General features: G+C 42.4%; 1 protein-coding gene across 2 annotated transcripts in view; it reads right to left on the minus strand.

Annotated features, from left to right (window-relative positions):
- The window catches only part of COL14A1 (collagen type XIV alpha 1 chain), a 217,279-nt gene that overhangs the window by 18,877 nt on the left and 186,025 nt on the right, over positions 1 to 12,377 (minus strand). For both annotated transcript variants that reach the window (XM_082721773.1, XM_082721774.1), the window contains exons 43-45: positions 9,949 to 9,984; positions 8,878 to 8,944; positions 5,475 to 5,663 (exon numbers count right to left, since the gene is read on the minus strand). In XM_082721773.1, coding sequence (XP_082577899.1) covers positions 5,475 to 5,663; positions 8,878 to 8,944; positions 9,949 to 9,984 — 292 coding nt within the window. The remainder of the gene's footprint in view (positions 1 to 5,474; positions 5,664 to 8,877; positions 8,945 to 9,948; positions 9,985 to 12,377) is intronic.

The raw sequence follows: 12,377 nt of genomic DNA on the forward strand, positions 1-12,377 counted from the left end.
GTCCCACATAGGGCTCTGCTCTCAGTGGGGAGTCTGCTTGAGATTCTCTCTCCCTCTGCCTCTGTCCCTCCTCCTATGCTCACCCATGCTCTCTCTCTTTCTCTCAAATAAATAAATAAATAAAAACTTAAAAAGCAAAATGAAGCTAGGGATTCCTGGGTGGCTCAGTGGGTTAAGCATCTGCCTTCAGCTCAGATCATGATCCCAGGGTCCTGGGATAGAACCCTGTGTATCAGGCTCCCTGCTCAGTGGGGGGCCTGCTTTTCCCTCCCCTACTCCCCTACTTGTACTCTGTCTCTCTCTCTCTGACAAATAAATAAAATCTTTTTAAAAATTAGAAAAAATAATAAAAAATGGAGCTAATACTGACCTCTGACAGCATTTACTTTCCACACAGCTCACTTCGCGTTCACTCTCCCAATGTGTACATTTAGTAATGTTCCACATTCCTTCCTTATCCAAACCACGTCTTCTATTTTATCCAAAGGAGAGAGTGTGTATATAGGACTGGACACAATATTGGCAGATACATTTAGTGCCTAATAAGTGAAAGCCATAAATAAATAGTACTATCTCACATCCTGTCAACCCAAGAGACTTACGTGAACCTTGCATTCAGTAAATATTTACTGATTTATTGTACAAAATAAATCATATATAAATTCCAGTAAATTATGGATGTATAATCTGATCATGAAAATCTTCAGTTGGATGGCTCCTGTGATCCAATATTTTTTGGAGAATGATGGAAACTGAAGGAGTTGCAGAAACACTGAAATCAGGAAACTGTCCCAGTTCTTTTCAAGTAAATAAAGAAATTCAGTTTGGCCATCTATAGAACAACCAACTGATTTTTTTTTTTTTTAAGATTTTGTTCATTTATTTGACAGAGAGAGAGATCACAAGTAGGCAGAGAAGCAGGCAGAGAAAGAGAGGAGGAAGCAGACTCCCTGCTGAGCAGAGAGCCTGATGTAGGGCTTGATCCGAGGATCCTGGGATCATGACTTGAGCCGAAGGCAGAGGCTTTAACCCACTGAGTCACCCAGGCACCCCAACCAACTGATTTTTGACTGGGTTAATAATATATGGTTCAAGACACCAATGTGAAATATGAACATTTCAATAAATGGAATAAGAAAATAGGAGAGTCATCATCCAGGAATAATTATACAAAGATCAGAATTAGAAACAGAGTTGTCTTCTGGGGTCTAGCTAGAATCACACAAGGCTGTGATTGCAGAGTGAGTTCCGGTCGGAAACGTCAGGACTCAGTTGTTCCAGTCAGGTCCGGGTACCAAAGAGGAATGCTATAGCTTTTGTGAACTTTGGAAGCCAGGATATAGAGCCATTACCTGAAGGCAATGCCACATTTTGTGGGGACAGACAACTCTAGCCCATGGAAGAAGAGCTTGTCTTTGCTGTGCATGAGCCACGTGGTATATATAAGTGGCAAGAAAAAGCAGGTGAGAAATTGGGCTGCATAACCTCTTGCTTATACTTGTGCAGATGGAACCTCTTTACTTCTGGGTGGTAATAATCAGACAAGTCCAAGTTGGAGTTCAAGCCTTAGATGAACAACGTGAACCGCAGGAGTCCTTCAGTTCCTTACATTCTAAGGATTCTGTAATATCGCGATCTATGTGAGAACATGGCGAAACAGCTATTCCCCACAAACTTATGAAAGATACTTGAAGAGGCACCTGGGTGGCTCAGTGGGTTAAGCCTCTGCCTTCGGCTCAGGTCATGATCCCAGGGTCCTGGGATTGAGTTTTGCATGGGGCTCTCTGCTCCAAGGGGAGTCTGCTTCCTCCTCTCTCTCTCTCTGCCTGCCTCTCTGCCTACTTGTGATCTCTGTCTGTCAAGTAAATGAATAAAATCTAAAAAAAAAACAACTTTAAGTTAAAGGAGACAAAGGTTAATGAGAAGGAGGTAGCTAGTCAGATGTAGGCAGAATGCAGTCTTCTGCTGGGTGAGAATGAAAGTCGAGAACAGTCTTTATGTCACGTTGCTGATGGGGGAAGTATTTGGAATTCCTTTTCTGTTCCCCCAAAATGCATATTCTTTGGCTAGTTCAATGATAATGATTGAGTTAATCAATAGTGTGTTTGAACCAAGGTCATAAAATAAAAGGTTGCCCCTCAGCCTTTTGAACAGAGGCAAACCGGAAACCTTAGTAAGGATGAGTAGAATTGCTTTTTGCCTCAGTTTGACAAGTTTGCATGCATAAGACGGCATCACGGTGCAAAATATATTTCTTACTGTACATCCTGTATATGTATTTTTCAAAAAACTTCTGAAAAATTAGGGGTGTCTGGCTGGCTCAGTCACTGAAGCATGCAACCCTTGATCTCAGGGTTGTGAGTTCAAGCCCCATGGGGGCAGAGAGCTTATTTAAAAATTTTTGAAAAATTCTAATAGGAAAATCAGATAGAGCCCTTCTAATGAAAAATTAGCAAGCCAATGGAGTGGTGCATTTCTTATAGGAAGACTTACGTGGGACACATAGGAAGAAGAAAGTGAGGTTCACTTACACGCTGGGCCAGAGTACTCAACACTATATTTCTTTTTGCCTTGCTTTTGTAGTTTAGCATTTGTCTAAATACACTGCTGAGCAATAATACTTATTTTTACTTATTTATTTTCTATATATTTATAAAATAAATAAATAAATAAATAATGTAAAATAAATGCTTATTTATTTTCTATTTTAAATATAAAATAAGATATATTTTATATTTATATAATATAGTGTCCTTTCAAAATTATATTACATAGAGCAGTGTGATAATCCTATTTTATATAACAACAACAACAACCCCACAATCTCTGGTTTTCATTTCTAGTCCTGATGTTGGCTGATTTCAAGACTCTCTGGACCTCGGTATCTTCATATGCTCCCTTTTACACAAAATGACAAAATGAGGGCTAGGAGAAAAGAAGTCTGAATGTCTTTAGTTTTAAAATTCTATTGTTTTGATTTAGTGAAAAAGTAGATATTTCTGTCTCTCAATACTTTCTGGATATTTGGACCATGAGATCAAACAAACAAACAAAAAAATCATCGTCTTCCTTGCAGCAAAAATCCCAAGTGCAACAGGATTGAAATTCTTTTCTAGGAACGGAAAGTCCCTTGAGCCTTGACCTAGAAACCCCGACCTTAAACACAAACCCATTACCATCCATTGGTGATCATCTAAAAATCACTTTCTCTCATGCCCAAAGGGCTTGTCTCACTTTCTGTCTCACTGTCATCCTCCACGAATTTGCAGGACATGATTCTGCTTTGTCTCCTGCACTCTTTACAAATACATGTATATATAGATCTATGTAGTCAGAGAATTATATAATGGAAATTCCTATTTCAATGGCTGCCTGGGCCACTGTTTGAGAATTCCTGAAAAATTTTCCTCTGGCCTAAGCCTTCAAGTCCTCTTGCAGAGCAGGAAAGACTCAGTCTGGCAAGAACCAGTAGAGGACTTCCAAAAAGAACAAACGCACCTTGTGACTCACGAGAATGACTCAGGCACGGGCTCTGTGCCCCCTGTGTCACAGGTGATCCATCACCGACACCGTCAAAGGATGCCCGGCGGGCGGCCAGGTCTTTTGTGCACTGGGAGGGAACCATGCCCTTCTCTACATCTGCTGATTTCATGTCCTGGCACGGGAGGCACCTTCAGAAAGGGAAACCAGGACTGGACTGCCGTGAGAGTAGCAAGTACTGAGGGAGGACCTACCTACCGTGAGCAATGTGGCTCAGAGCTGCCCCTGCACGTGGCCATGGAGCTGTTCACCTGTCCCAGAGGAGTGCTCAAATAGGTGGGACAGACAATCAGTGCTCAGGGGTCCTGGGGGGTGGAGCTACTGTGTGGTCCGGGGCAATCAACAAAAATGCCACTCCTGAAACAGAAGTGCAGCTGAGCCTTGCACGGAGAGTAAGAACCCCGGAGACAGGGAAAGCAAAAGACGTTTCCAGAGTGGGGAAGGAGGCCCATGAAAGCGCAGAGGCAGGAATGCGTGCGGCCTGTTAGCACCGATCAGGAACGAACTGTGAAATACTAACTTTGGAATCCGCATGTCACATCTCCAAGTGTGACAAAAGAAACATTTCCTACCCAGGTCTCAAAAGTAACAGGATTCATATGGCAAATAGGTAAGAGTTAGCTTTTCCGCAGATCTGCACATTAGAAAATGGTGTCTTAGGGGCGCCTGGGTGGCTCAGTGGATTAAGCCGCTGCCTTCCGCTCAGGTCATGATCTCAGGGTCCTGGGATCGAGCCCCACATCGGGCTCTCTGCTCAGCGGGAGCCTGCTTCTCTCTCTTTCTCTCTCTCAATCTGCCTGCCTCTCTGCCTACTTGTGATCTCTCTGTCAAATAAATAAATAAAAATCTTAAAAAAAAAGAAAAAGAAAATGGTGTCTTAGAAAATACTTGTCGTCCATTGTCTTATTGCCCATCACTTTCTTTGTGGTTCATATGTAATCCCAATTTCCCATATCTCTTTAATCTGTTTCTGGAGTTTCTGGAGTCAATTATAGAACTGGGTGAAGTTCAATCAAAGTCTTATTATTATACTATGCAACACTACTAAGACCTATAGGGGAAAACAAAAAAGGCTAAGTAGGATTTCTATTTTTAAGAAACTTTGGTACGAAAGACAAAACATTGGCCTGTAAGACTATTAAATGAAATATTTGCTTCATATTACATATAAAATATAATATAGGAAGATGAACCATGAACAGTATTTTCATTTGAAGTTTATAGCTGGCATGGTCTACTTAGGTATATGTAAATCGTATGTTTTTTTTTTTTAAAGATTTTATTTATTTATTTGACAGAGATCACAGTAGACAGGCAGGCAGAGAGAGAGAGAGAGGGAAGCAGGCTCCCAGAGAGCCTGATGCGGGACTCGATCCCAGGACCCTGAGATCATGACCTGAGCCAAAGGCAGTGGCTTAATCCACTGAGCCACCCAGGCTCCCCTGTAAATTGTATGTTAATATGACCTATGACTCACCTGAGGACTGCCATCAACTGTTGCCCACTATGGGTACTGCGTTAAAAAAAGCATTAGACCTCAGAAGCGAGGTCTTGGCTTACCATGACATATGCGCAATGCCGTATCTGTCCAGAGGAGGGCATCCTTTTCTAATTCTTCCACCTGGAAGGGGCACCTGTTCTTAATTCCTCCATCTAGAGGGGACACCTTTCATTTGCTCAAAAGTCTCTGAAAGGTGAGTTGGAGGTCCTGATCCTCCTTTTTCATAGGAGTAGATATGGCTCTTGATGAAATACTTTGTAATTTACTCAACTGACTCAGTCTTGGGGATAAATAAATAAGCTGGAGAACGGATGGGGGAGTTGATGAACATTCATTCTTTTGGACGTCATCATTGTATAAGCACCACTGTTCACACCGTGCTTCACCGCACACACCTCAGTGGCGTTCCAATGAGAGAGGTGACTCAGCTTACCTCGTTCTCCTGGGGTCCCTGGCACGCCTGCATTTCCAGGGAAGCCTGGCGTCCCTGGGGGTCCTTGTTCACCAGGGGTTCCGGGTGTCCCTGGTCTACCGGGTTCTCCAGGAGGCCCTTGGATGGTCCGGACTGATGAGGACTGGCTGGGAATCTGGTTGAGGATGGCCGTGTACCTGGCCATATGACCTGAGACACACAGGGCAGAGACATCCTTCAGTGAACTGTGTCACACACAGAAGGGAAAACCGACGGTATTATCTGTCAAGGCGCCGAACCATTCTGTTAGACAACCGCAAGAGGAAAAGCACACCCCTCTGAAATATGTTGATTTCCAACTTAAAAATGATGACATTTTACTTTGGATGATATGAACAGCTGGACTGTTTTCAAGGCGCATCTCAAGCGTCTGGAATGCCACAGCTCACATCAGCATCTCAGTAAACAGCATGGGCAGAAGTCATAAATTTGATCTTCGCCCCCAACATTTATCTGACCCCTAAACCCTCACCCAGCTGCCCCTTTTCTCTAGCAACAGCACCCCCCCCAACTTATTTGTCTTTTTTCCAACTCACAAAGCCTGCTACACCCTCTTGCTCACAAACCCCCAGACAAGTGTTTTGTTTCAATTTGACTCTCCGTTGCCAAGACTTTTTGCAGGAACCTTTCCTTGGGTCCCAGCTGCAGATACTCCCACCAGCTTTACTTTTTAAAAAAATCTGGCTCTCCCTCCTATAATCCCTTAACTCAGTTATGCCTGGATGAACGTATTTTAATAAACAGAAGTACACATTGGTAAAGTGCTTGATACCATAACGCCTCAGTTTTCCGGCAACATCAGGAGCTAAGATTTTCCCACATGAGTGTGTTTTCTAGATGATAACCTATCCCTTTTCAAACCTGCAAATCTAAATAAAGAAGAGTAACCATTTTTAGAAGGATTATTTCTAAAATATATTCAATGCCTTCTTTTTTTTTTTAAGATTTTATTTTATTTATTTAACAGAGAGAAAAATCACAAATAGGCAGAGAGGCAGGCAGAGAGAGAGGGGGAAACAGACTCCCTGCTGAGCAGAGAGCCCGATGCAGGGCTCAATCCCAGGATCCTGAGATCATGACCTGAGCTGAAAGCAGAGGCTTAACCCACTGAGCCACCCAGGCACCCCATTCAATGCCTTCTTAAGCATAGGACCACCACTGAAACTGATTGACTCGGGGGCATCTGTAGGCATGTCCACTATTGTCCGGGTGCAGTTGACATTTCCATATCTGCTTTTCTAGGTTCTTCCCCTGACAAGAGGCCCCCCTTTATCACCTTTCTAGCTCTCATCACTATGGTCTAACACAGCTTCCCACTTCACCTTTCCTAGGGTAATTCTTCTGATCAGCTCTGGACTAAAAACAAGATTAACGGAGCATTGAGGAATTAAATGCTAAACAGTGAATCAAGTTCTGAAGAGAATCCTAAGCAATGGAATAAGGAACCCAAAGGAACCTGAAGCAGCACATGGGAAGGGGGCTAAGGTGCCAGGCATAGTCCCCGGGAAGGTTGGGTCTTGCTCATTATGTTGTGTGCAAACTTTTCTATCTCTTCTCTCCCAGCTGCATCTACAAACAGGGCCTCCCTATTCTACAGGCTCCTGTCAGCTTCCTTGCATCACTCCCTTCTGGCTTCCATTTCCTCGAAGTCATTCACAAGAATCCGAGAACTCCCGAGCAGGGGGAAATGCAATTTTGAACTCTCAATTTTTAGGGCATGTCTTAAATGATCATATAAGATTTTTATTCTACAGTGGAATATGATAGCAACTATTGTGAGATCTCCCACATACTGTGGCCCATCAGTCCCATCTGGATTTAACCCCTGGGCTTCCTTAAAATGATTTCCTGCTCGTTTACACTGTATACTTGAAATGAGAAACCTACAAAATAATCCAAGGTACAGGATAGCTTTGGATGTTTTCAACGTTCAATTTAGCTTTCATGATGTTCAAGTTAGCTTTTATAATTTATAGTGTTTTTAAAGATCTTGTTTTGGCATGAAACTCGAATAGTTTTATTTAAAACTGGTCAATTCCCTGAGATGCACACTTTTAATTTGGGCAATGTAATATAAATGAAATAAAATTGAAACACAGGGAGCATCACTGTTATGTCGGAAGATGACAGCTTTGTACATGGTTTGCACAGCTTATGCCTTGATGAGAGCTCTCCCAAGCCCACATGCACCTTCACTCAGTGTCTTTCCAGAGATGAGATCAGGGTTTATCTACTATGCATGGGGTTTAGGAACCAGCCATTATGCCTTCTTCGACTCTTACGGGACTCCCAGACATTCCTGGGTTAAAAAAACGTAACCGTCCAAAGCTAAGACAGTCACTCGGGTAATGAAGGTGGAGTGGCATGCTTCCAGAGTCTAAGGCTCAACCCAGAGCTAGATGAGGGATGGCAGGGGTTGACTATTTCATCTCTACCTCGCCTTAGATCTTTCTGGAATTGAACAAATTATTGGCAAAGGCCCACACTAGTAACCCTCTGGTTAGATTCCTGAGACAAAATGTCCGTGGGCCTGGGGGAAACCCAAAACGGGTGGGTATGCAAGTGAATGAACACAAACCAGTACTTGAAATACTGTGCTGCTGGCAAGTTCAAGTTGAAAGCGAAGATATGGGGTACTACATCTGAGACAAATGATGCATTATGTATTGCTAACTGAATTTAAATAAATTTAAAAAAAAAGAATGAAGCAAAGGATCTTGGGCTAACCAAAAGAAAAGGATTTTAAAAAGCAGGTATTGGGGGCGCCTGGGTGGCTCAGTGGGTTAAGCCGCTGCCTTCGGCTCAGGTCATGATCTCAGGGTCCTGGGATCGAGCCCCACATCAGGCTCTCTGCTCAGCAGGGAGCCTGCTTCCTCCTCTCTCTCTGCCTGCCTCTCTGCCTGCTTGTGATCTCTCTCTGTCAAATAAATAAATAAAATCTTTAAAAAAAAAAAAAGCAGGTTGACAGAAAACACCATGAATCATCTTTTTGAAAGCAGCTTCTCATTCCTCAGTCTGGTAACTTTCATGCGCTGAGTACTTGAGGAAAAAAAACACTATCCACTTCATGACAAGGAAAAATAAGAGATCTAATCTGGGCTGCTAAGTTAAAACTACATGGGTCAAAGGAAAGCTCTTGGACAGGTGCCGCAGAGGATGTGGGTGTCTGTGACAAGGATGCAGGACTCCAGGGTGATCTGTGCTGATCTCTTACCTGGGTTAGTTACAACCACGTGTAAAGCTTACCTATCTGCACTGAGACCGAGTGTTTGCGGTGTTTTCCAGAGTCACTACCTTCTGGGCAAGGCAGATCCCGGTTTGGACAAGGGAGAGAGAACGACATTGGACACTGTGATGTACTTACTCTGGATGAGCTGTTCGCACACCTGACGCGCCACTGCTCGTACCATAGCTTGAGACTGCAGGTCCCCCTGCGTGAGAAGAAAGCATCCTCTGAGAACTGGCCGCAAGCCCAGCCCCATAGCCGTACTTCTGGCATGCCGCTCTGACTCGACCCCTTGTTCCCCACTCATTGGCTCCCCCAGCATAGGACTGGCCCCCATGGTGCAGGCGAGGAGGAAGCGATTTGACACTCATGGTGCAAGGCTCCTGGGAACCTGCATTAAATGCCAAATCAAGTCTTTCTGGTCCTAGATTCTAAAAAAATTTCATAGTTTTGACACAAATCCATATATGTTCAATACCCCACTAATAGCTCTTCAGAGCTTATAAAATCTAATACTTTCTCAGGCAGTGGCTTAGTTCATATTAGCAACAACTCCAAGGAAAGACGTTAAACCCATCTTATAGATGAACAGTTAAACATGTTGCCCAAGGGTTCACAGAGGTGACTGGATGAGCCCAAAGTCACGGTTGCTTCTACCACAGGCGACAGCACAATTCTATGAACCACTGCACAATTTCTCAAAAGAGAGAGAAGCTCCCGAAAATAAACTGATTTAAGTTCTCCAACCGGTTGCCTTCACTCTGCATCCGCCATCGGCTGCCAATGTCGGCCCATCAGGGAGAACACAAGCCCCATTCTACTACTTGGCATCTGTAGAGAGTTTTTCATGTTCTCAAGCCTTTTTACATCCATGATATAATTTTGTCATCAAATCCACTTCGGAGCTACTGGAGTTTGATTCTCTCCATTTTAACCTTAAGAAAGGGCCCGAGGTCATCTAGCTGAATGGTAGCAGAGAGGCAACTAGAAACCAGCTCTCCTGACTTCTAGCCCATGGGGTGTCTTTCCACCTGACAGTGTGCCCGCAGTCCAGCGGGTTGAGGGGAGAGGGGAGAGAGGAAATGGAATCAGAGCGATGAACAGTCACGATGGTAAGTCATGACAGTAAAGAGCCATCCTGTCACAGGCTTATGCAACGAAAGGTGTGCAGCTGGCGATACCTGGTAAACAGAGCTGGAGGATACTCACTCTTTCTCCTCGCTCTCCCTTGGCTCCAGGGATACCCTGAAAAAAATTAAAATTGTCAAGTTATTTGTAACACTGCCTTCAGCTGGCCGTAATGAGAGTGGATCTTTTCTTATTTTATTAAGATGTTTTTCCTGGCTCTCACGGTTCTGCAGCAAAAATCGATACACAACAGAAATAAGCAAACAGCAAACAGAAGGAGCTCTTTTAAACTTTTTACTCCCCCAGCCTTTGAATTCGTAGACACAGGAATTTTTCATGCAAAACTGAGATCAGGCAGCAATACTGCTTTGTGACGCCATTTCACCGAACAGGTCACTCACACCTTTCCGCCCTAAGCACCACTCCATGAATTGTACTCTACTGATGCTTCATGATTTATTTTACAAGCCTCTTTTGAATAGCTACATTGTTTCCATTTTTAAAAGATTATTTTTTGAAGAAAGTAAATGATCTTCCATCCTAAGGGTTCAGATAAGAGATGAGATTTGTGGAATCCTATACTTCCGCTTTCTGTCCATGTCACAGGACACGGTTCTTCTCCCTGATTCTCCCTGATAACGGGAACTTGTATTAATGCAAACTCTCAGCTGAATTATTATTTTGTTTTGTGGCTTAGCTACTCTTTGACCCGTAAAAAACCATATTATTACCGTAAAATTTTTTACTGAAGAAATAATGGAGATTTCAAGTGTTTCTGTAATGAAATTACACTAATAAGCAAAACATGTGTCTTCAGAGCATTTCATCTTTTTGTTTCAACTCTGAAGCAACATAACAGATTCCCCTGAATAACATTTTTAGAGCCTCTACTAAAAGGGTAGCAAATAGCCTTTACAGATGGAATTTACCCACATTGTCAGACGGTTCCCCGTTGTTACAATAAACTCAACAGCTCCCAACCAACTATCTTCTCCAGAATCTCTACTCAATTAACAGTCACCCAAATTCAAAATTCTGGTTTCACACCATTGGCGTGCAGGTAAATTTGCTTTCTGGAAAAATAAGATGCCCTGACTTGCAGAGTTTGCTGCTATTGGAGGTGTAAATCTATCTTCCGTGGTTGATTTCAAGCTACCCATGTGCTGTCAGTGAAGACAGAGTTGAGAAAGGAAGAGAAGCAGGTGCAAGCAGCTTGAGCCCACCACTGGTTCTGTCTTTCCTCTTCCTTGCATTGTGTGTGTCTATTCCACACACACACACACACACACACACACACACACACACACACACTCTTGGATTGCAATCTCTCATAGCCATTCCTTCTGTTCCATGACCCGATTCCCCACATAACCACGAGTCCTTCCTCAGAGACCACCAGCACTCAACCTAGAAAGCGCAGTGACTACAGAGTGACCACAGCTCTTCCTCTATTTGAATCACCTGATGATTCTTAGACATCCAAGTGACAAAGTTGGTTCTTCAACTCAAAATCTTTTGTTATTTAGCTCCAACCTCCCTATCTTCTACTCCTCAAAATGATACTTTCACACTCCCATAGACCTGATGATCGACTCATAGACCTGATCTACTCAGTGTGTCAAAACATTTGAAATGTGAGAAAAATATTAAAGTATTTATAAACATAAATGTTATAAATTAAGTAGCAACAGTAGGAATATTCTAATCCAGCACTTAGTTCAACTACCAGTGATATGACACTGCATTTTTTAATTCTCCAATGTACTTAGTTACAAGTCAATGGATTTCTCTTCTATGTAGATGGTAAGATCTCTAAAACTGGAAGACATAACTTATATTACTTTGTATTTCTAGAACTACCTAGCCTGTTTCCTGCATAAAAGATTTACTCAAACATTCAACTAAGTCCAATATTAAATTGAAGTAGTCTTTATAAATCTAGGACTGCTGTCTACTTCCTCTGACCTTGAGCTTCCTTTTGTTCTGTTAATAAAGTGAGAAGAAAAATATTAACTGACTTCAACTTGAAGAATAAATCCACCCTTTAGTGTACTATAAGATAATTTTTCAAGATTACAAATGAGATCAATAATCAACAAAGCCGAAGAGAACATTATTGAAAAATACATACACAACATATAATAGTGGAATCTCAATGCTGGGTATATAGGCATTCACTCTAAATCCTTTGAATTTTGTTTGAAATTTTTCACGCTAATATTTTGGGGAAAAAATAAATGAGATAGGATCTCTAAGCCACTTAAACTCTCGGAGCTTCTTTATAAAATCAGGCCATTAAGTTAAATGGTCTCTGGGGTTCCTTACAAGGATAATGTGTTAGCATTTCATAATATTATCATTTTTTGGAATGAGGTAGCACGTGGAACAGACCCTATGAAAAATACAAAGCTGGACTTGCCAGGGGAGAATCTCAAACTCTACAAAGAAAACATATGCTCTCTATAACTATTCTAAGCATGTAAATTCCATAGGCAGTCTATGTCTAGCTC

Source organism: Mustela nivalis, assembly GCF_964662115.1.
Source record: "Mustela nivalis genome assembly, chromosome: 2".
Taxonomy (NCBI): Eukaryota; Metazoa; Chordata; class Mammalia; order Carnivora; family Mustelidae; genus Mustela; species Mustela nivalis.